Source organism: Salvia hispanica, unplaced genomic scaffold (assembly GCF_023119035.1).
Source record: "Salvia hispanica cultivar TCC Black 2014 unplaced genomic scaffold, UniMelb_Shisp_WGS_1.0 HiC_scaffold_953, whole genome shotgun sequence".
Lineage (NCBI taxonomy): Eukaryota > Viridiplantae > Streptophyta > Magnoliopsida > Lamiales > Lamiaceae > Salvia > Salvia hispanica.
In genome coordinates this window covers 37,533-62,124 of record NW_025952747.1, presented here as the reverse complement: position 1 = coordinate 62,124, position 24,592 = coordinate 37,533, and the positions used below count along the sequence as shown (strand labels likewise).

Below are 24,592 nucleotides of genomic sequence, written 5' to 3'. Positions count from 1 at the left end.
AAACAAACAACACATTTCTTAGGCTGCCAACATTTTCGCACATTTTAGGATGAGCATTAAAATATTATAGTACTAATATTTCTCGACCGTCTTCCTCAACCTACAGATATGCAACCATTTTTGCTAATTTTGCCTCTGTAATTTTGTTTCCTTCATGCAATTCAGCCCTTTTTACTTTCAAATTATGATCTATAGCCGTCTACGACACTAATTTAGTGAGGGCTTGTTTAAATTTTTAAAATTTTAAAAAAAAATTTTGAAGTAGAAAACAGAGAAAATCAAAATTTTGGTGAGGGCTTAAGCCCTCCCATCTTCTCATGTGTGTCCGCCCCAGACATAGCCAACCCCTCCTACTAAATAATTTTACAAATTAATCTTATACTCGTCCGTCCTCCCAATATGAGCCCGTTTTTCCATTTTTTGGGCCCGTCTGAAAAGGGAAACCCGGTCATAATTACATAAATGGAAAGAGGCTCCCACATTCTACCAACCCACTTCACTTACATACTCCCCCCGTCCCGATAGCCTGCTCTCTATTTTAACCATCCGCGAATAAAAGTTTTTGTACCTTCACCTAACTCATTACACCCCATTTCAATTTAAAACTAATATATACAAATGTAACCATATTCCACTAACTTTCTTTCACACACTTTTTTTTAACATTTCTTAAAACTCAAATAAAATAAACGGTAATTTTATTCCATGACAGGGGGGATTATACAATATCTTGCTATTAAGATTTTATCTATAAAATCAAATGTCGTCTTTAAATTAAAGAAGATCCGAGTTATGGCTCGTTTGTTTTTCATGTTAGGGTAGATGGAGATTTTTTTAATGTCTATGTTTGACTGCCATGTTTGTCTTCCCAAGACCCGGTTCTAAATCCCACAACCCGATTTTGTTGGTGTTTATTATTCCAAAATAAGAAAACCCCTAAACCGTTCCCCTGGTTTGAATTTTATCTTCAAAAAAAAGATAGTACCTCCCATAGTCAAATGACGTAATTACCCCCCCCATTATTACAACCACCAATTTTCACCGACAAAACTCCCAACCCAAGCATCCAAAAATGCAAATCAAACAAAATTCGTTGTGTTGGCGATTTAAAAAATTTTTTGAATAATCGAAAATCGATTCGCAGTGTGGTTTGATTCGAAGATTTAACTAAATATAATCGCAGAAAAGCTTCAGCGTTTAATTTTAAGTTCAATCGAACTGTGGGTTCCCCTCGTCTCAGCTGTTGAGGTTAGGTTTAATACAAGATAGGGCCCATGGCTGAGCAGAAAAAATTGGGAATAATGTTTTTAAAAACTTGAAAACTATCCATTTTCAATTTGTGATATCGCTGATTTTGATTATGTACATAATAAAAATCTGTGTCTGCTAGAGTTGTTCGTCTTTCTAAATGCAGGTTATAGGATGTATGTGATTTGATATAATTTGTATTTATTTTTCCCTTTATTCCAATTGATATTTTGTTGCTCTGTATACAATCGATTGAAGTCGGTATGCTCTGACTTAGCGTCATCATTTTTTATAATTTTGTTTACAATTTCGCTTGATAAGTGGTGTTCATATTGGGCAGCCCGACTATGTCTACGGTTTGTTGGCTGTGCATACAATATATGAATAATTCAGAGTACCGACCTTTTATCTATGCACAACATATGTCATTAATTTATGTTGTATATTTGCATTTAGGCCTAAAAGTGGTTCATGTTTGTAAGTGCAATGCTACTGGCTTTACTATGACAGTTTTTTAATCCAAAAGGATGACCGGAAGTCTGAGGAACAACCACCATTTTGATTATGCTTGAGGAAACCGACACCTAACCCCAGACAGCACTTACTATAAATAAATTCAAAATTTAAAAAAAAAATCTACACGTCAAGTACAAAAAAACACATATTATATTATTTCAAAAAACCCAAAATTTATCGGGACATATTTCAAACATTCTAAGCGAAAAACCCCCTCACCACTCTTTTACTATACATTTATCTACATGAAAAATGGAGGGGTGGGGCAAAACGGACCGCCCCGATAAAGTAGTTCCTATGACCCACGCAATCAAAAAAGCACTAATATCTTATTCCCGAAAAAAAATAAAAGGTTTAGGGCACAACTCAAACAGATATAAATCTTACCTTAATTCCCCAAATTTTAAAAAATCAATTATATTCTTTAACCAATATATATAACAATAATCAACAAAATTAAAAAAGATTCCAATGATAGCATAGCCATGTCAGCTTTTTTTTCTCGGAAAATCGCCCGACATCCGCCCAAATTTCCCTTATATCCACCCAATGTCTCATTGTCATTGTACATATATAGACCCGGCCATTTATTGTATATATCCCGGGCTCATGCATGATAATATATGACCAAAACCAAGATTGATATATCCATCCATTGTATAGACCCATGTCCATTGCCATTGATAAAACCCAGCAAGATTTCCCGATCCTTTAATCCAAATTCAAATAATTTAAACCATGTGTAAACGATCAATTGATCAATTTCATATTTTGATCATATTTCATCCAATAACACCTTTATAATATAAAACATATATCTATTGCACAAATTACAAATTTATATCATCTTTCACAATCAATATCAAATAACACATAACTATATCATGTTCATATCATATAATTCAAATATTCACTCTAAGTCAAGAAGATATAGCAATTAACCACATAACGCATGGAAAATTAAAAGTATGATTTATACACACCTGATAAAGATAGATAATCCGCCAGTTTCTGATCTATAGCCCTTATTCTTACAAGGAAAATTAATCACCTCTTCAATTCTTCCTCTACAAAGCACCAGAATAGGTTTTTCCCTTTTTTTTTTCTTTCTTATTCTATTCGTATGATATGTGAAGCTTAAAAGCTTTATATGATGAAGAACTACAATAATATATCTAAGTCAGCTAAATAAATTATTGAACCACTAAATTGATTGATATTATCCATTGTCTTTCTTTTATATTTTTAATACTATAGTTTTAAGATGACTTATACATTTGGCAACTTACACGTATTTTCTACAAGTACACCTATTACAATTAATATATTAAAGTATAACATATATATATATATTGATGGCCAACTCTATATGTTAAAAAAAGAGATCACCCTATTATTATTACACTATTTTCTAAATAAAGTAGCTACTTGCATACAACAAAATTTCTTTAAACTACTAACTATCTAATATTCACAGTTAGTTAATAAATACATAATCATATATGCATAAAGGTAATATACATATGTACTATATGATATTCGTGCATATATATTAATAGATGATCTAATTTACTTAGTTATTTAATTATACTTACCTATATTTAACATATATGTATACATAAATATATTATTAAATCTTTAGAACCTTGCTCAAAAATATAATTAACTATACTTTATTTTCTTATTTAATTTAATTCTATCCTCTTATGCAAGTGACAATATAATATGCAATAATGTAAAAGGATGCATGTTTCGGGTTGGGGATGTCACTGTAAATACAAGAACCTTAGGATAAATCTCCTCCGAAAGCATGCTACTCACTATGGTTGGACCAAAACCCAAAAAAAAAGGAAACGGGTGGTAGAGATTCACTAGAAGAACCGATTAAGTCCATTCTAGCACATGTAAAGAGCTTATATAGGATTGTCCGTAAGTGATAGATCATGCATGACAATCTTCGATGGATAGAAACACATTTGGTAGATTATGTCGACTGCTGACCGAGTTGGATTAATAGATCGAAATTTGTTACGTTGAAGAACAAATTGCTATGTTTTTGTGCATTCTATCCCACCACAAAAAGACACGATTGTTGGTCACGATTTCATGCGTTCACAACCGTGTCTAAATATATGCATATTGTACTCCGTGGGGTCCTTAATTTACACGAGGTGTTTTTAGTAAACCCGAGCGCTTGATGATGATTGTATCGATCCAAGATGGAAATGGTTTAAGGTAAGTTAAATTTGTCAAATGTTATGTTCTTTATCTAAGTTTTTTAAATACCTTGGTCTTAAACTAATTTGATAACAAATACCTGAGTGCCTTGAGCTTTAGATGGACAAGTATATCAACGTCGGGTACCCATTGCGGACACCCCTAGGTACCGAAATAGGAAGGACATAACGACAAATACACTTGCGGTTCGTGATCGACGACTCCGCTTTGTGTATGTACTCGCCGGGATGGAGGGATCAGGGGTGATTCGATGATATTACGAGATGCTATAAGCCGTCTCTTGGACTGAAAGTTCCCAAAGGTAAATCATTTGATATTTCACATAAGTACTATGTTTGACCGTGTAGTTAAACTGATTTTGTTCACACGGTGTCATTAATTGCATTATTCTCCGAACCATCGCTCTCATTTCATAGATTGCTATTACCTTTGCGACAATGCGTATGCCACAAAGCGAGGGATTCATCACACCATATAAAGGCGTTCGCTATCATTTGAAGGAGTGGGGTCCTAGAACCCAAGCGCCTCAAAATCCCCAAGAATTGTTCAACTTGAAGCATACTAAAGCGAGGAATGTCATCGAGCGTTCTTTTTTCGTGCTTAAGATGCGATGGGGAATCCTTCAGAGTCGAGCTTCTATCCTATTGACGTGCAACCGGCTTGATAATTGCTTGATTCCTCCCGCACAATTTCATTCATACTAATATGGAAGTCGATCCCTATGATGACGTCGTAAGCACTCAAATTTATGACGGGTATGGCAAGGACAACGATGAGCCGGTAGTGCCTACTATCAATGTTGTCTCATCAATATTTATCGCTGCATTGTTGGGTCAAAGAATGATCGGGTGAACGTAGCAATATGAGTTTATGAATTCAATCATTATCATTTATGTATGTGAGCTAGTCTATTCGAGAAACAAATGGTGTGTATGAAATGACTAAATGTTCTTGTATGAAACGTTGTTATTTATGACCGCATTTATAATTTATTTTCTTTGTTATGATATGAATGAGTTATGGTCCGTTAAATTTATACTACTGATTCATTTTGTGCATTTGTTTGGGAAATATAAAACAAGTAGTTGTCTTTCTTTTATGTTGAAACAATTGTGAGTTTAGGACAACACAGAGTACAAGTTTGGCATGTTTTTGGCAACACATCACATATTTCAAATTCCATATATAGATTGGACCTTAGAGCCATAACCAAATACCAAAACATCAACCAAAATACCATTAGCTAAAATACATACTTCGACGTTCTTAAGGACGTTCAAACCACACATAGAATTGGACCTCAAATGCATCAACAAGCTTGAAATGGCTAGCCACTCCTTCCACCTGATTGTGATCGTATTTGAATCGAGCACACCCATGCTTCACTTATATCTTTCTCGAGTTATGTTTGAGTGTACAGCCACGTCCCCTCTCCGGTCAGCAGATACACGCCGGCTTTAATTGCCCCATCGGATATGGCGTTGCCAAAAGCCATAAGGAATCTCAATGGTGCGATTGATGTTTGTCGGGTAAGAGAAATGGCGAATGTGGGATAGCCATCAACGTCTAGTGCCCTCCGCCGTCCTCGAACTCGTCATTGTTAGTTGAATCGCTTTCCGTCTCCGATGGCACGTAATCATCAGATGTATCGATGTTCAAGTAGCAACCTTCTTCATCATCATCTTCAACAACTAAAATTGAAATGATTATAATATCATATCCAATATTACCTAAATGAATATCCAATATTACCTAAATGAAATGTCTATACATATTTGGACACTATTATTTATAATTTCAATTCAATTATACCTTAACCACCTTTGCTATCTAAAGATTATGAATCTAAATTAAGATATTAATGCAATCAATATGATCTCAAAATTGTAGACCAACTCCCGACTATTTAGAGATATATATTCTCCACATTGTTAATTAATAAATTAATATAGAACCGAAAATAACCAAACCTTCCATTTAATTCGGTCATACCAACAATGGTTATCCCATCGTACTCCAATGGGTTGTATTTGACATGGTAGGCCGACGAGATAGTCACCTTTTTGTACCCAAACCCTAATGGATTTGACAAATATCTACCAAGTGGTAAATGCTATTCCAATTGCATTAAATATTGTATTACGAGGTGTTCTATGAATAATTCTATATAATGTAGTGAAATTCTCACATTTATACAATCAACTCCAAAATGAACTCCCAATTCCAGCTCGAGCATCGTTCTTCTATAATGGCAAATGGATTCAAGAGATGGATTATGTGTTGCTCACCACACTCATCGAGAAGAGGATCGGGCGTGGATAGGACGATGCAAGCGTTCCTAACTATTTGGTTCGTTTGTGTGCTAAATTGATTAACCGGCATTTAGGTTCCGAACTAACATGCAGCGACATCACGACACGTTTGAAGATACTCAAGCATAGTTACGATACATTCAAGGCGTTGGTTGCTACAACCGCGTACGACTATGTCAACAAGATCATCATCGCCAATGAAGAGTGGGAAGAGCGTATCGTGTTCGCACACTCATTTTTATATGTAGATTGATGATTGTTTATTTAAACGAACTAATTGTCGTGTTGTATTTGTAGAGAAATGCGTCTCGGCGTACTACCACCGCGGCGAGCTACATTTTGACGAACCGGCCACTATGTTCGGTTATTCGACATGAAGGTTGAGGAGTCAACCGAGGTGATAACCTTATCGAAAACACCGAGGTAGTAGTCAATACTCGACACCATCGAGCTAAACGAGCTCGTTTGTTTGAGTGCAAAAGATTCGGCTGTGGATGTCGATGAAGTAAACTCATCATGGCCCGGCGTATCACGTGTTCGCGAAAGCTATTTCGCATGCGAGGTTAACCTAGACCTAGACCACCTTTCATCCTCAAAGTCACCAAGTCGTGTTATACCGGCGAATGAGGTGGTGGGGTCTTCATTCAACGGTTCTTCGTGTGCTTTTTGGAGCCCACTACCAACCTCACGCAAGACGACACCATAGGGGTTTTATTGGCATCCATCGGTTGTTATGCAATATGGTTTAGAGTTAAGCATCTTTTGGTTGGTTTAAATTAATAGAAGTAAGAGTAGAAATGTTATGTTTTATGTCCTCCGCTTAGTTAGTGGTCTAAAATATTGATCGATGAGCGTGTTTGTCCTCTATGTATTAGGAGTTAGAGAGTGAACTTGTTGCTATTTTATTTTGCTATTAAAAAAAAAGGCATAGTAGCCAAATGGTTTGTGTACTCTGATTAAATGTGTAAATCCATTACTGAAATATAAGCATAATTATCAGCCAAATATAAACATCAATATCAACCAACAATGTGAATTTCAATATAAGCATCAATATCAGCCAAAATATTTCAATATGTCATCATCATGGGTATCACAAAGTCTGCATTAATAACACAACCATATTGAAAATACATACATTGTTCGGTGTTCATCATATACATCCGCAAAAGAATAAACGGGCATACCGCGTAAAATGCATTGGCCCTATACAACAAAAGACTAGCAAACATCGACCCCCACTTTCAAATCATTCCATCGTATCCGAAGATCTAGTACGAATGTCGGCCGAAAACAAACTCATCCAGACCCCTAAAAGATCCATAAACTCGGGCTCCTTAACAAGCTTTTTGGCCACATAAAATTGTTGTTTTATGGTGAGGTCGGGCATACCTTTAGTTGATTGAACACCTCAATTCTCTTCGTGCTAAGATTGAACTCATAGCCTATTTGGTTCGAGATTTCCTTCAACCGATCATTCGTGTCTTCGTGGATGCGATTCATCGAGTAAGGACATTGTCGATCTTGTCCATCTTGTCCACTGTCTTTCTCTTCTTGTTCTTTTTGTGAGGCACGTTCGGAGCAGCTCATCAACCATCTCCGGTAACACACCGTCAGAAAGACTTCGTCGGGGAAGAGTTCCTCTAAAGTCAGTGGTGAGGACTTATCTGAATCTTCATTCGAATGTACCTTAGGGCCATAAATTTTGGGGACCGTCTCCCCTGTATCCACAGACCGAACTTCCTCCGCACGGTCCTTGCCGAAGATCTCTTTCCATCATTCAACAAGGGCCAAGACTTGTTCCTCATATACTTCGTTGCTTCTTTTTCGCCATATAAATTAAACAAAACCATTAGTTCTATTACGAAATATAAATATGCATAACTCCCAAAGAATATGTAAAACACAACCCGCACGACTTGTGCCCATTGTTCATGATCGATATCTATTTTGTAGTTACCATCGGCATTGAAACCCACACCACTTCGGTCAAGTATTTGCATTAGCGAATAGTAGGGGTGTGCATTCGGGTTCGATTTTTCGCCCAAACCAAACCCGAAAAACCGAATTTAGGCTAAAATTGAAACCGAACGAATCGAAAACCGAAAACGAACACCGAAAAACCGAACCGAACCGAACTTAAAAAACCGAACAAAACCGAAAAAACCGAAATTTCAAAACAAAACCGAAAAACCAAAAAAAAATAGTATATTTTAATATATCTAATTTATTTTATTTTATATATACTAATAGAATATAAATATATATAATATAAAATTAATATAATATATATAATATTTATTATATAAAAATATATTAGAAGAATATGTATTATATATATGATATAATATACTAAATTAATAGGATAAAATATATAATAATATATTTAAAATATAATTCGGTTTTTCGGTTTTTTTTTGCCCAAACCGAACCGAACCGAAAAACCAAAATTTTTGTATTTTTAAAACGAACGAACCGAAAAACGAAAAAACCGAACCGAATTTCAAAATTTCGGTTTGGTTCGGTTCGATATTCGGTTTTCGGTTATTTTGCTCACCTCTAGCGAATAGTAGTTCTTCTTCCAAGTGTTGATCTTAGACTTGATGTGAGGGTGAACACATATGTCGGTCTTTGGGAATTCCTACTGAGTGCCTCCTTTGTTCGGGTTAAATATCCCGCACGAAGCCATTATCTCGATTTCCATCCGTCGCCGATAGCTCCTTCATAGTTGCCATAAGGATCTCCTCCTCACGTTGTGTCCAGAACGCCTTGACCTATCTACTATTAACCCTCCGCCCGTATGAAGATTCGGGTCAACTGGAAAATAGATAGTCCTCTTGTAGTTGTTAAGGCGGCATATGTACCATGAAGAATGAATGAAATTTACTAGAGGGATTACCATCGGTCAATGGACGTCGTTGGTGTCATTGCCATTCAATTGTTGGGATCCCATGGGAACAACCTTCACAACCGATAATTAGTACTCCTCCGTCCCACTTTAGGAGTCCTGGTTGAGTTTAAGACGAGTTTTAAGAATGAAAGAAAGTCGTGAAAAAAGATAGTGGAATGTGGGTCCTACTATTTTATATTAGTTTTATAATAAAATGCGAGTGGAAAAAGGATAGTGAAATGTGGGGCCTAATAAGATTTATGGAATATTCCAACCGAGACTCATAAAGTGGGACGCCCAAAATGGTAAACCAGACTCCTAAAGTGGGACGAAGGGAGTATATTACAACAACTACCACAAAAGCCCATTGAATCAATAAATCTCTAATCAAGAAACTGTTATCCAATATATAGTATTTGCACTAAACTGCAATATACGATGCTTCAAAATTTTCCAAACCAAAAATTACAAAAGAACCAACACAAATTAAATGTCACACTGCAACTATCTTATACATTCACGCTGGTTCATGTTATACAAATGAAGATATTCATACACACAATATTGAGGAAGGCAATTCCACTGTAAACAACTAGCAGAAATTTGTTACGGTTGTCCATTCCTTTTTCGCATCTGTTCACATGTTAGACCATCATGTCAAACAAACGAGCCCTTAGAGAATGAGAGGAGACTATAATACCGAGTGAAATAAAGGGGAAAAAATTGGAATGACACAAAATTAAATTAATCAATAATTATACCAGACGGGTATCGAGTTCACAATACCCGATCCAGATGCCCGTATTGGCCGGCCGGGTCGGGTATTTCACATTCGAAAATGTAGGATGACGAAATTCATTTATTGGGGCAAAATAGTCCACGTAAATGGTCGCCCGCACCATATCCAATTTCGTTCGTTTGAAGTTTGAACGCAGAAACAGAAGCAAATATAACTCCTGTGCTTCGCCGGAACATTTCGCCGTTCGCACAAAGTTTGAACAAATTGTTTTTTTTTTCTCCCAATCTGTAAATAAAATCCTAATACTACAATTTTCAGGTCGAATCATACACGTGAAAAACACCAGCTCACTGCGCTCGCGCATTGTCTCCTCATTTTGCTCCAACTGAAACACAGAACAAGCCAAATCCTTGATTCGATTGCTGCCCCCACAATTCAACGTTTTCAAGCTCGCCTGCCGCAGGCAAGTTTCTCCACTTAGTTTTTTTTTTGGCGGAATTCATGCACGTTTTTTTAATTGCGTATCTCCCGTTTATCTAATCTGAAATTATCATAATCAGACTTTTCATCCTGCGCCGTAGTTGTGATTATGCTAAATGCTCGATCTGTGATGAAAAAGAAGAAAAACAAAAATTAATGGGAGCTTTGCATGTTCCGTTACTTAGTTTTTGGTTACTTTTTCCTTGTCCGTGATGTTGAGGAATAAGATAGTATCTGCCAAAATGAGCAAAAGTGATGTAGAGATGAAGATGCCAAAAAATTCTATGATGATTCAGGAAATAGCATCGAAGAGTCTGAATGCAAATCAGTTGACCCTAAGGTTGAAGTTAAAGAGGAAATTTCCGTGCAGCTGCTGGATCTGGGGATGGAAACGGAAGGGAGAATGTCGAAGAAGAACTAAATAAAGTTTCAGATGAAAAAGTTGAAGACAAGATGGATGTGGAAGACCAAACTAACCCTGTAAAAAGAGGCCATTGGGCCAATAGAAGGATCAACCTGTGGAATAAGCATTACCAAACTTGATGATAATGAGCCAATAAACACTGAAACTGCAGCTGAGGCACAAACTGCTGCTCGTGATTATAAAGAGCTATTAAACACTGAAACACCAGCTGAAGCAGAATCTGCTGCTAGGAGTGCAGTGAAGAAACGAGGTGACATAAAATTTGAAATGGTTGAATGTGATGCGACTATTTCTGGGGTGAAAGAAGATGGGCTGACGAGAATGATGTGGTGGATGAAAACCAAGGGCCGGTGTTGAGAAACGACCCAATGAAGATGTTGATGTGAAATATGAAGTGGTTAAATGTGATGCTACCACTAATTCCGAGTTGAAAGAAGATCAGCTTGCTAAGAACGATATGTTGGATGAAAACCAAGGGGATGATGTTAAGAAAATTCCAAATGAAGATGTTGTGGCGAAGTCTGGAGAAATGGGCAAGGATACAGATGATATCGAATGTATTTCCTATGAGACGGTGGTGGAAGATGTTGGTGCTGGAAATGCCCCTGCACAAAATAGGCAACTTCAAACTGATTTTTTTTTCCAAAGGACATGATGCTAACATAGGTGATGTTCAACCGGGTGTGGATGAAGAGATGGAAGATGTTGTTCACTGTGATCAGGATAAGATGGTTAAATATAAAGAACAGGGTGCAGAATCTTTCTTGTGAGCCATGAAACTCATGGGAATGAAAAAGCTTCTGAAACTGCTGCCAAACTGGATGCTGAAGAATCTTCACTTGCGAGCCAGCCTGAACCTTTTACACCCAATTCTCTCATCCGATGTTCTTCTCAAAAGCAATGTTATGGATGGCGATGGCGGCTACAGCGGTAGCCAAAAAACCGCCACAGGATATGGCGTAGCGCTATAGCGGGATATGGCAGCGATAAATTAATTAATAAAATATTAGTAATATATGTATAGATAAATTCAAAAAATTAAAAAATAATAAAAAATGTAAATATCAACTACTAAAACAGCTAATAAAGCATAAAGTCATAAGCAATTATATATTATGCATATAATAATAAGTCTTAGTTCAACCATTAAAATATAAAGTCATCATCATAATGAGGTCGAAGTTTCTTTTCTTTTCTAGATATATGGATGTGGTTCTTGAGGCTTTCCTAGAACTTGATGAGGTAGAAGTTTCTTTTCTTAGACCTAGACCTAGTATAAGTGTTAGGCTCACCAATGTCTGACGACTCGTACACGGTATCCCAATCAAGTGAATCTCCATCAAAAACCATATCATTGCCTTCACCTTCACCTAGTATAAGTGTTAGGTTCTTTGGGAGAGAAGGCGCAGCTAGTGTTTTTTGGGAGGGAATCTGATTCTAAGAACAAAAACCCTAATTTTTTACTAATTGGGTCGGGTTTGGGCCGGGTTTGAGGGTAAAATAAATTTGGGCCATCTTATTTGCTAATTGGGCCGAGGATTTGGGGCAGCCCAACCAAAAATGACGCCATATCTGCCATGGCACCGCCATGGCGCCTCATTCGTGGCGGCAAATGGCAGTCGCCATTAAAAGTTCCATGGCAGCATATCAGATGGCGTTTTTCTTGAAACCCGCCATGCAATGGCGCCACGGCGCCGCCATAGCTGATATTTAATAACATTGCTCAAAAGACTGCAGACCATAGCCGAGAAACGGCCCAGCCTGTTTCTAGTCAAGCAGCACTACCTTTCGTAAGAAATATAATGTTCAGCTGAGAATACAAATGATATTATAAGATTGGATTTTAAGGATGAAGAAATGTCCAATGTTATTTAGAATGCACTTTTTCCTTGTTGCCATTTTTAGATGGGGGAAGATGATGATGGAACACCTGAGGATCAAGCAGCATTCATGAAGGAGCTCGAGCATTTCTACAGGGAGAAGACAATGGAATTTAAACCACCCAATTTTTATGGGCAGCCACTAAATTGTCTGAAGTAAGCATGCTGAGCTGTTGATTTTGCTATGCCCTCTCGCGTATATATTTATTTCCTTGGTTTGGTGGCTGCTAGGTTATGGAGGGCTGTAATTAGGTTGGGAGGCTATGACAAGGTATGCGTGTCCAGATGTTCCATTCCAATGTTACTTTTATTTGTATTCCATGTTACTGCTTCTTGGCGTTAAGATTAATGTTCTATATGACTGTATTATTGTTCATGCATGTGCCTCAAATTATATGTACTTAAAAGCTTGGAAGTTTTTAGATTTTTTATGCAGACTGGTACAACTAAGAACTTAGACTAAATCTGGTCCTAATGCTAAAGATCAAAAGGTATCTATAATGAGTGTGTTGTTTCACTATCACAGGAGTAGGATGGATAATAGACTTCAAATATAAATAATTTGGTGTTGACATTGTCAAGGATAGGAGATAAGAATGAAGTCATGCATCCATATTCCATATTATGTGTGAAATAAAATGCATATGGACACGTAAAGTGAAAACTCCCTCTAGGATTGTTTCATTTCAGTAGTCAAAGTCTATGGAAAATAAAATCATGTTATTTCCATCATCAAACCAAGTATCTGTTAACCGGCAGTCTGGCGCACATGGTTTTGCACTTACATTTCTTGGCACGATTCAAAGAATGAAACCTTACAGCATTATAAGGCACTTTTTTGTTAATACTTGATGTAATAAGTTCCTTTATGTGTGACAATTAAATTGTTGTTATGGTTCGTTAAATTATTCAGCTCATCATTACTAAGGGTGTTTAAGGTGGGGAACTTTATTTTAGAATTAACCCTCTAATAACCAGGCCATATCTGTAGCTATAAGTTGTTCAAGGCTTCAAATTCTTCTTGTTTGACTGGACTTAAGAACTAACATTGAAGTTGACAAATGTTCTCAAACATGTCTCAGAAACATGAAAATGTGTGTGCAACTGGTTTTTCAACTTGTGGAAATGAAGAGCAGTTTTCAGTTTCACTGCCTGGTAATTCTGATAGAGTACCAGTTTGCTTCGTGATCTTAGAAAACCTGAGGGTTCTTTATGTTACTCAGATGGACTTACTCACAATGTTACCACAAGTCACTTAATGGCGTTCTATCTGTCAGAAACTTGAACTTCTTTGATAAGTATTTTTGTTGAGTGCATTGACAACTCAGACAAATTGATGTTTTGAGCTGCCAAATTTATGAATTTGTGAATCTTTGTTAGGTAACTGGATCCAAGTTATGGAGGCAGATCGGAGAGTCATTCCATCCTCCAAAGTAAGGCATTCTTTTCTTTAAATGATTTTTTTAAAGTCTTGTGTTCTTGCTGATGCCACCTTTTTTGTTTATATGCGCCAAGCTTCAACTTTATGTGGGCTGTGGTAAAGGTGGGTGGGTGTGTCTCTGTAACTTATAGCTTTAACAGTCTGGGGCTACTGCTGCATTGTAAACCATATCCAGTTTTTTCTAAAATCATTCTCTTTAGAGTTAGCTTTAACAATCTAGGGCCACTGCTGCATTGCAATCATATCCAGATATTTTCTAAAATCATTTTTCTTTAGAGTTAGATTCATTTTGATTTTGTAAGCTGCACATCAAATGATGTTGTCTCATCTGATATGTGGTCTAGTGGTCTTTACTGAAAATGTGCTTGTTATTCTACCTGGCCTGTGGTGTAAAAGGACAGCATTTATAGTTATGTTGGTTTAAATGTATATGACTATGACTTCTATTATTATGTAATTCCTTCTTCTCCGCTTTAAACAAAGTGCCCTTAGAAGTTTTTTCAATGCTCTCCTATGTTTTTTATTGCTGCAGGACTTGTACTACAGTCTCTTGGACCTTTCGGATCTTCTATGAGAAGGTAATGATTTTCTTTTAACTTTTCATGCTGTAACACACTGATTTCTATTATTACCTCTGCCCTGCAAAGAAAAAGAAACTGAACAAATTTCATTTGGTTCTGTACATCTGCTACAGGTCTTTCAGTGATTTGGTGCTAATGCTTTAAGTAGATATTGCCCCACCTTATTTATTTTGAAATAAGTCAAATTAACAAGGAAAACATGGTCATATGTATTGCTCTTTGACCATATACTTATTTCTGCTTTATTGGTAATAATTTGGTGCTGCGTCTAATCTAGTATCTATATAAACCTTATTTCTTTCCCCTATTTGCATTAGTCTCTCCTGGAATATGTAAGGCATAAGACACAAAGTGGTGAGCTTCAACTCCCTGTAGTGTTGCTCCCTGAAGTTTCTGAAGTTTCTGCTGCTGATGGTGAGGTGAGTTTTCATTCAATTGTTCCTACCACATGTTTGTACCTTCGATTGGATTTTGCAGTAAAACTCTGTTACTTTAAGAACCTTCCATTTTGTGGCTCTTGAGCTGAGAAGATTTGATACCTCTCTCATTGTTGCAGACATTAGCGGAGATTGTAAAATGTTGGTTAATGCCTGTTGTGTCTGTTGTAAACAGAGGGTATATTGTTTGTAATATGCGCCTAACTGTACAAAGAAAAAGCATATATGAGTGATGTTTGACTTATTATATGAGCGAAGATGGCTTAAAATTCCTCATATACCATATAAATGTGTATACTTCTATCCTTTTTTCTGCGAGGCTTGTATCTGTTTACGTTTCTGTTATTGTGCTATAACTGCAGAGGGCTTAGTATGAATACATCACAAGTTTAGATTTATGTATTTTTCACAGGGAAATGGTTATCAAGGATCAGGATCAGGACCAGGACCAGGAAGGCCTAGAAGAGATTCTGCTGCCCGTACTATGCAAGGTTGGCATGCCCAACGCCTTGGGGCTGATGAGGTTGGGGATCAAGTTATGAAGGTACCTACGAGTGATATATTCAAATCAGCTTGATTTGCGATCTGGCAGCATGGTTTTGGGTTACACTTTCTGCAATTATAATTTGGCAGGACAAGAATCTCAACAGTATGGCTAAGAATGAGAAGAATCTCAAAAGCATTAGTAAGCTAGATTTTGTGTTAACATGTTTTTAGTATATTAACCTCATCAGATCAACATTGTTGAAATTAATGTTGTGATGAAATATGTTCTATTTTGACCTATGAGCATGAATTGAATAGATCGCTTTTCTGTGCCTCACATTTGTAGGTTTATTAAAACAGAAGAGACCAAATGAAGTGGAGGATTCAAGTTCAAGCAAAGCCACTCGAACTGATGTATCTAAGCAGTTAAGTCTTGATTACATTTACAAGTTCTTTGTACTTAGCTCTGCTATAATATCACATAATCTTGCAGACTGTACTAGTGTACTGTAGTATTTTTTAAAAATTGACTTGATTTTTGAAGATGTGTATTATTGTACCTAATTTGACAAACATCCACAGAAGCCGTCTGATGTATGTTTCCAGTGATACCATTTTGTGATATTATTGACCAAGATCGAAATATTTTGGCTAGTTGGTTTCCTATATCTAATCTAAGTTAACTTGTATAGTAATTTGTATGTAGAACATTGGAAAAATATACACAAACTTTGTTTCTTCATTTTCAAGTATTGTATGGTATTGCATGTGATTTACCTTATGCCAATTGCCAACACTAGTCCTTTGTCAAAGCTAGTCTGCTGAAGAGGATTGCTTCTGGAATTGCTAAACGAACATAAATCCTGTTAACAACCCCCTCCCCCCCACTGTATATCAACTCAGTAGCAATTAACATTGTCTAAATCTCCTATTGACTCGTAGACTGGTGACATCTGTTGTTGATGTTGGGCCACCAGCGGACTGGGTGAAATTAACGTCGCCAAACTGTATGTTCACATCATCTTACATTTATTCTTCAATTTGTAGAAATTACTCTAATGCACAAAAGGAATTGATGTACTTGTTTTATATGTGCAGAAAGAATGTTTTGAGGTTTATGCCCTAGTGCCGGGATTGTTAGCGAGGAGGTGTGTGCTTTGTGTAGTTTCCTTTACTTGTCATGGATTGTGATTCCACAATCTTTCTCACCAACTCCATATGAAAATAAATAACTAAACAAGGGACAACTTTTGAGAGAGAATGTCATCCTCTTTCACATGTTTCTTACCTCATCGCATGATTAAATCTGGATGGCTTGAGTGGGATTATTCTTCATAATTCTCTACTTCAGTTCAATCAGAAAATTGAGAAATTAGACAAGCTATATAGTCATAGCTGTTGCAAATGTTGTTGGAACTTCATAAGATTTAATTCAATATACTATTATTCAGGAGTGAGTTTTCGAAAAGAATATTGTCCCACTCAATCCAATCTTGAAGTTTAAAGGATGAAGTGCAGAAATATTAGTTATACAATTGTACTGTAACTTTTATTCATTGTTTCCAAGCACTATATTCATGATCAAGCACTTTTCCTAAACTCAATTTGCTCAAATACTTATCCAATTGAAAACATGTCTTAATCATAATTATTTTCTTATTGTCTGCTTAAATTGTTATTCATGCATTGGGTCACATCTTCGCTAATGGGAACCTGAAGCCTGAACTGACTAATTTTCACTGACTGTAGGTGTATTGTGTTTGTATCCCTCTTCTTGTGAAACAGTTTTATTATATTTTAGATGACATATTTGCATTTACTCCATTGTTGGGTTAGGTGCGAGTTCAATCAGATCCCGCTGGACGTTTGGTCATAACAGGTCAGCCTGAGCAAGTTGATAATCCCTGGGGATTGCACCATTCAAAAAGGTAGCCGGAATCTTCATCATTGTTATTTTTATCTGCATATTTTAAAAAAAAATACATGCTGATATATAATCTGTGACTACTGTAATTGGATTCACAATTTTTTTTCTAATAATCATCTTAATAAGGACATATCATTACTGTTGTGTTATTACAAATAATAAAATATGTTTGTTTCATAGTAGTATCACTTTTTATGTGTGTCGCATGTCCCTTTTGCAAGTAGTAATAAGTAAATAAAACAGTTGTTCCTTGATAAGTAAATTAGAAGAAGAAAATACTCACTTCATATGTCTGAAGTTTCAAATTTCCAGTAATATACTAATTGAGAGCCTAAATTAGTACACACAATTTATTATAGCTAAAACTTAGGTACTAATGTCCTCAAACCTGTGTTTTATTTGTTGATAAGTACTTCCTCCGTCCGTTACCAATAGTCTTGTTAGACACAAGTTTTAATGCAATATTGGTAAAGTACGAGGAGGTAAAGAGAAACATACTACTGAAAATCAGACTATTGCTTGTGGATGGAGGGAGAATTCTTTAATTATTCTTAACTAGGTTTTATTAATCCATAATTAGGGTCTTAATTCTAACTACTTGGATGACCATATGGTGCGATGTTTGCACGAGAGAGTGCGCCTCAGTCGCTATTTAGTGTGCACTAATGATGTAGAGATTTGAGTTGGAACATTGGAAGTTTATGGTTTACAATTTCACATGCTTGTTTATGATCATGTTCAGGTTATCAGCTTACCGGCAAGAATTCAACCAGTACAGACTTCAGCCGTGGTAAGCCTGCACGGACGTCTCTTTGTCCGCATTCCAATTGAGCAGCCAAATATGTAGACAACAATTTAATTCATCGGTAACATCTACAACTTGCTGAATGTATTTATGGTAGTGGATTAGGTTTAGTTGCTGACAAAAATATGGGGAGGCTTTTTGGGCTGTAAGATGATGAATTGCTGATGCTTTGATTCATCTCTAACTTGTTTTATCAGTGCTTGAATGAACAGTTAGTTTTTGGTGAATTTGTGGGTGCAGCAACATTTATTTTGATAAAAACTAATTTTCAAATATGACATCATTAACACAATATTTCAATAATATCAACATTTTTTTATTTGTAGCAAATGTAGCACATCCAAATGCCAATTACAGGAGTATATGTTTGAATAATATTAAGAAAGAGAAGCACATAATATGATGATTTGGAAAATTAGCAGCTTATTCACCACAATCTGACCTTGATTCGCATAAATAAATTTAGAAATCAATAGCACACAAATTTAAGATCATTTGGTAATCATCAACTCATTCACCACATTGTAAGTAATAAACAAAAACGCAGCTGTTGCATGCATTGCGACAGAGATTATGAAGAAGAAAATGGTAGTTTGATTACATTGAAAAAGTGGTATCGATATTCCAAGATTTGAAGAAAATGTAAGCAGTGGTGGCGGATAATTAATTACCGGCATTCCCAGTGGCCAAATTGAGCAAACCGCCACCGCCACCTACGGCCGAAGAGTGGGAGGCAGCGGTTGGGTCTTGTTCCTCCTTCAAAGGCAGGCGTATATACTCCGCACGCTCAAACGACATGGCTGTCAAGACCAGCAGGTCGAGTGGGCCCACGACGCGCCCGCCGAACAGCTGTCCGTTCCCGGCGGAGACAAGTATAGAGAGATCGACGGAGCAGGGCGGCGAGCTGAGAGACATGATGATGGAGCAGCCTTGCAGTGTGACGACGCCCGGGCTGCAGCACGCTCGCATTGGCCACGCGGAGATGCACTCGACGACGTCGTTTCCGGGGAGGATGTGGGTCCGCATGGTTACGTGATGATGTTCTTGGAACCCTTGGGGCGGCCTCGTGGGCGGCGGGTTTGCGTTGGAGAGATGCTGGATCCGGATTGTGACTGCGGTGGAGATTCGGCACAGGGCTCTTCCATTCTCTCTCTCTCATTTCTGGGTTTCTTGCTTCTTGGTGGACAAGATGAACGGTTTTTCTACTCAAACAGAGAAAGATAGAAAAGAGTGGAAGTGGAACACAAGTCGTTGAACCCCAGATTTGTTGCGTACGTGTATATATACAGAGAGACAGAGTTTAATCAATTTACTACCTCCGTCCCCCAAAATTTCTCATCTTTTGCGACCGGGTTTAAGAAATGTAATGGAAAATGAGTTAAAAGATGGTGGGATATGGGTCCTACTTTTTAGTATTAGTTTTAGTTTTATAATAAAATGCGAGTAAGAATGAGTTACTGGAATATGGGTCCATGCTAAAAATGGTAAAAGTGAAGTGTATCAAATTTTCGGACGGACCGAAATAGTAATATGTATCAAATTTTCGGGACAGAGGTAGTATGATACTACTGTAATTCAAGCCACACCACAAATGATCAAGGTCTACTACTTTCATATTTATATAGTACTACATCACAATATATAAACTACTCCTTCCCTGCCATGATTTAAAGTTACTCAACACAAAATTATGAGTCTCATTATTAATTTTAGGGAAATTGCTCAGAAATATTGTCAACTCTCACAAAAATTTGATATTTTTCACCATCTTTAAGGGTAGTCTTAATTAAAAATTTTCTTACTTTTCAAATTGTGCGGATTTCCTTCACTAAATTTCCGGCATAAATTTTACCTACGTGGAATGTAGATACTAATGTTAGAGCATCCAACCATCATCAATTACATCTTCCCTACAAGATGAAATGTAGCTCCAACCATTACACATATATTTTTAATACATGGCTTGATGAGTGAACAAGTTAGCAATTTAAGAAAAGTTATCAAATATAATGCACATATGCTGTGGATTTTAGTTGTTTGTCTACAAGAAGCTTTCCACACAAGTGATATCTTTGGAATAGTTGCAAAATATTTTCGAGGTTGACTAAAAGCATAATTTGGTATTGAATCGGATGAGGAAGCATCGAACTTAAAATGATTATAGTTAAATTTTTGAATAACTTGAAATGTGTTCCTTAAAAATAAAATCGAACCGAACCGAACCAAAACCTAAACGGAACCGAATCAAATTTTAAAAATCGATTTAGTTTGATTCGAATTTCAGATTTTTTGGTTGACCCTCTAAATGGAACATCTTATTCTTTAGAGCATCCGCAATGGTCGGTAGCGACGGCTACGAACCATGGAGGCGAGCCAACGCGTAAATCGCGATGCCGCGGCTGAGTCTGCTGCAGCGTGGCAATGCCGCCATTGTGGCGGCCCGATCGCTGCGATCGGCCAGCGCCGAATTTTGTTTTTTTTTTAATTCTTTTTAAAAAAAAATTTTAATTCTTTTTTTTAATTTTTGAAAAACTATATAAACGCGATTTTCTCTATCTCTAAATTTCTGTACAAGAGCAACATCTAGCGATTGACAACAAGATTCAAGGTGGCTCGTGTGTGGAAGCCGAATTTTTTTTATTATGTTATTTTTATGATTTTTAGTTAATGTACTTTTTTTTATTTAAATAAAATTAATGAATTTTCTCGTATATGTCTCGTAAATTTAATTCCGTATTTTAATCGTAATTTTAATTCCGTAAATGTAGTATATTTTGAATTATTTTTATTGCTTGTATACACTGTGCTAAATCGCGATGTGACATGGATTTTTTAATATCTGACGAGCGAGAGAGAATTGCTTTCATTTGGCCTATGTACTTATATCGGATGCTCTTATACTTACATTAGTGTTGAATTTGTTATTATCTTCTTTTTATGGCTCTCAAGTGCTAATATATATACTCATAGGTCTCAAATTTGCAAATTTTCCCAATTAGTTTTAACGGTGGCTTCCTCCCTCTGACTTCAATTAATAAAACGATGGCCGCTGAAACGACGCCGCCGCCGAAACCCTCCTCCTCTGAACCCTCTCCCGTCACTCCGGCAGCCTCCGCCGCCGACCGTCCACCTCCTTCCTCCGCCACACCCACAGCTCCGTCCTCCATCACTGCTCGCCTTAGCGAACCCGACGCCGATGTTATTCACATTCCCAGCTACTCTCGTATGCTGAATTCTCATCTAATAATCTACAATTGCGTGATAATTTGTCTGTGGTTTTCAAAATTGATGATTATTTTTTGCTTTTATATCATCAGGGTGGTTTTCGTGGAATGCCGTTCATGAATGCGAGGCTAGATTCCTACCGGAGTTCTTCGATGGGAGGTCGCCGTCGAAAAACCCTAAGATTTTCAAATATTACAGGAATGCCATCATACGGCGGTTCCGGGAGAATCCTAGCCGGAAAATAACTTTTACCGAGATGCGGAAGACGATTGTGGGTGACGTGGGGTCTATTCGGAGGGTTTTCGATTTCCTGGAAGCTTGGGGTTTGATTAATTACGCTGGTTCTACTTCGAGGCCTCAGCTGAAGTGGGAGGACAAGGATACTAAGTCCGCCGCAGCGCAAGGCGGCGGCGATGTTGCTGTGGTGAAGAAGAGGGTTTGCAGTGGTTGCAAGACCCCTTGTACCATTGCTTGCTTTGAGTCTGAGAAGGTACCATTGCTATCAATTTTCTTTATATGTGTGTGTGCATTCTTTGTTGGCAAAAACTTGTGCTAATCCCCCATTAGGGCTTATTCATCATAATTAAGATCTAATCTAATTAGTACGTATGCACATTACATTCGAATACTCCAGAGCTGGAGCATGCCTCTTGTTTGTTTTGGCAATTAGGGATGATTTGTGCTTGTAGTATTTATGAGTAATATGGTGCTTTTCATGAATTCTGCTCTCAATGTGTGTTGATCACTTAAAAGTGTTTTTCATTATTTCTTAAATCAATATTCTCCAGGTATTTAGTGGAGTAGTAATTATATGTAACATTGAATGATGGGATCTAATACCTTCTTTTAACATGTGAGCAGCACGATATGACACTTTGTGCGAGGTGTTATGTGCGGGGAAATTATAGGGTGGGCTTGAGTTCAGCAGATTTTAAGCGGGTTGAGATCAGTGAAGAGGCGAAGTCAGACTGGAGTGATAAAGACACCCTGCAACTTCTTGAAGCTCTCATGCATTATGGTGATGATTGGAAGAAAGTAGCAGAGCATGTTGGGGGAAGAACTGCCAAGGAGTGTGTGGCTCACTTTATAAAGCTTCCATTTGGCGAGCAATTTGACGGTCCTCCGGAATCCAGAGAGCTGGATACCGAGTTAGGTTTACAAAATGCAGCAATGACCACAAAGAGGATGCATCTTTCTCCACTTGCTGATGCCAGCAACCCCATTATGGCGCAGGTAAGGACTTCCTCTTTGGGGTAAAAGAATATCCAGTAAACCATTATTGGTATCGCTATCTAAATCGTTACAGTGGTTTTTATAGCAATTCATAATTTTGTGAGATGATTGGGTCATATCATGCAATTTCTAGACAAGCTAAAAACTAAATTCATGTGATATATATCGGTTTTATTGAAAGTTTACTGTTATTGTGTTTTTCTGTCTTGATAATGCATTTTGTAAAATAGTTAGTACTATATGATACTGTGTTTGTAAAAATATTTTCTTTCTTGCAATCAAACTGGACGCTGATTAAAGACTAATGGGCTTAGCTTGATATTATTTTTGGATGTTTATGTTAATGCTGGTAATTAATAGACTTTGATGAGTGCACTCTTTCTCCCCAGGCTGCTTTTCTCTCTACATTGGTTGGAGTAGATGTTGCTGAAGTGGCAGCACGTGCTGCAGTAACGGCTATATCTGATGTTGGTAACTTGAAGCAACAAGGTATAAACTGCTTGTTTAAGGCTTAAAATTCATATGCATGTTCAATTCATTGATGTTTAAGTATATATGCACATTATATTGCTAAAGGATAGAGAGCATACAAGGAAAATACTCAAAGTAGTTGAAAGTAGAAGATAGTTTTATACTAACTCCAATATGATGATATAAGTGTTTGTAAGATGGTTAACAGTATTAACCATGTTATGCATAAGTAGTGTGTTTGTCTTTTTGGTTCTACGGAATACATTGTAACCATCAAACAGTTTAGTGTCCCTCAAACAAAGATTGCCTTCTTCAACTGGCAAGTACAACATTACCTGTCAATCTTTGCAGATTAATATTAATCAGTGTTGCTTAACAGTATTACATTCTAATTACTAGTACTAAATAATTTAGACGTGTTAGGAATCGGTAGAGCCCATGTTGCCCCCTTGTTCTGCATTATTTAGAGTTGTTAGCATGATTGTGTGCATTTTGATACTGATTGGTATAAGAGATGACTTCACATCTCTTCTTCTCGTTCTTTCCATTGCAGAATCTGGATATGCATCTAATGGTAATACCCTGAACAATATGGAAGAATCTCTTGGTGAAGCAAAATTGCAGCTCGGGAAGGAAGAGGAGGAGCTGGAGAAGACCATATCTGGAATTGCAGCCCAGGTAGATCAAGTATTGCAACTGCTGTATATATATGCTGTGTGCTATTCATGAGTATGGTCGTCCTTCTGAACATCTGCTGGCTTCTTTCTTTCACAGACAAAGGAGATTGAGGACAAGATTTTTCAGTTTGAGGAATTTGATTTACAAATGGAGAGGAAATTGCAGCAGTTCCAACAGCTCCAGAACCTGCTGTTTGTTGATAAACTAACTATACTGTTTCATAAAAATGCAGCACCAAAAAGTGGAGACAACGCAGCAGAGCCTGTTAAGATCGATTGATTTCTCAACGTAATATCTTCTAACCCTTGTGTTGTTACATTTTAGTTGTATTACGAATTTCAGTTTATTGTAGCAGATCCATTAACTAAAATGCCTTCAACGACTACCAGACTATTCGAACAAAACATTAAAAACGCTTAAAACTCATACTTTCAAGTACTCTAGCATAAATGTAACCAAATACAGTATGTTAGTTGAGTTCATCAAACTACCTTCAAATCATCTTAAGCTTAGATCATCAAGCTGTTAGTTGAGCTCCTACACACATTCCTTTGTAACTAAAACCTACCTTCAAATCATCT

At 37.0% G+C, this 24,592-nt stretch overlaps 3 protein-coding genes across 4 annotated transcripts; 2 read left to right on the top strand and 1 right to left on the bottom strand.

The window, feature by feature from the left end:
- Positions 1-12,503: 12,503 nt before the first annotated feature.
- Positions 12,504-17,561, top strand: LOC125200409 (AT-rich interactive domain-containing protein 5-like). Its single transcript, XM_048098054.1, has 11 exons — positions 12,504-12,637; positions 12,753-12,883; positions 12,959-12,998; positions 14,108-14,160; positions 14,701-14,746; positions 15,067-15,168; positions 15,599-15,730; positions 15,820-15,871; positions 16,019-16,097; positions 16,615-16,679; positions 17,509-17,561. Exons 2-11 carry the CDS (start codon positions 12,753-12,755, stop codon positions 17,559-17,561), a joined length of 753 nt encoding a protein of 250 aa, XP_047954011.1. The 5' UTR covers positions 12,504-12,637.
- Positions 17,562-18,895: 1,334 nt separating this feature from the next.
- On the bottom strand, positions 18,896-19,430 carry LOC125200407 (AT-hook motif nuclear-localized protein 26-like). The gene is made up of 2 exons (XM_048098053.1): positions 19,076-19,430; positions 18,896-18,951 (listed from the first exon to the last, which is right to left on the bottom strand). The coding sequence occupies exons 1-2, from the start codon at positions 19,428-19,430 to the stop codon at positions 18,896-18,898; spliced, it is 411 nt and encodes a 136-aa protein (XP_047954010.1).
- A 1,979-nt stretch (positions 19,431-21,409) lies between these two features.
- LOC125200401 (SWI/SNF complex subunit SWI3B-like) lies at positions 21,410-24,399 on the top strand. Of its 2 annotated transcripts, none has more exons than XM_048098047.1 (6): positions 21,410-21,627; positions 21,722-22,119; positions 22,491-22,862; positions 23,252-23,351; positions 23,887-24,011; positions 24,108-24,399. In XM_048098047.1, exons 1-6 carry the CDS (start codon positions 21,447-21,449, stop codon positions 24,288-24,290), a joined length of 1,359 nt encoding a protein of 452 aa, XP_047954004.1. In that variant the 5' UTR covers positions 21,410-21,446; the 3' UTR covers positions 24,291-24,399. The 2 variants fall into 2 exon arrangements, with proteins under 2 accessions (XP_047954004.1, XP_047954003.1); XM_048098046.1 differs by having other exon boundaries at positions 23,887-24,020.
- Positions 24,400-24,592: the final 193 nt, after the last annotated feature.

Excerpts from the sequence above, each read along its gene's own strand:
- LOC125200409 (XM_048098054.1), top strand. The coding sequence starts at position 12,753 with ATGGGGGAAGATGATGATGGAACACCTGAGGATCAAGCAGCATTCATG. Across the intron at positions 14,747-15,066 it reads TTCGGATCTTCTATGAGAAG|TCTCTCCTGGAATATGTAAG; the intron begins GTAATGATTTTC and ends TATTTGCATTAG. Across the intron at positions 16,098-16,614 it reads CGAACTGATGTATCTAAGCA|ACTGGTGACATCTGTTGTTG; the intron begins GTTAAGTCTTGA and ends ATTGACTCGTAG.
- LOC125200401 (XM_048098046.1), top strand. The coding sequence starts at position 21,447 with ATGGCCGCTGAAACGACGCCGCCGCCGAAACCCTCCTCCTCTGAACCC. Across the intron at positions 23,352-23,886 it reads TGGTAACTTGAAGCAACAAG|AATCTGGATATGCATCTAAT; the intron begins GTATAAACTGCT and ends TTTCCATTGCAG. Across the intron at positions 24,021-24,107 it reads TTGCAGCCCAGGTAGATCAA|ACAAAGGAGATTGAGGACAA; the intron begins GTATTGCAACTG and ends TTTCTTTCACAG.
- LOC125200407 (XM_048098053.1), bottom strand. The coding sequence starts at position 19,430 with ATGCGGACCCACATCCTCCCCGGAAACGACGTCGTCGAGTGCATCTCC. Across the intron at positions 18,952-19,075 it reads TTTGGCCACTGGGAATGCCG|CTGCGTTTTTGTTTATTACT; the intron begins GTAATTAATTAT and ends TGCATGCAACAG.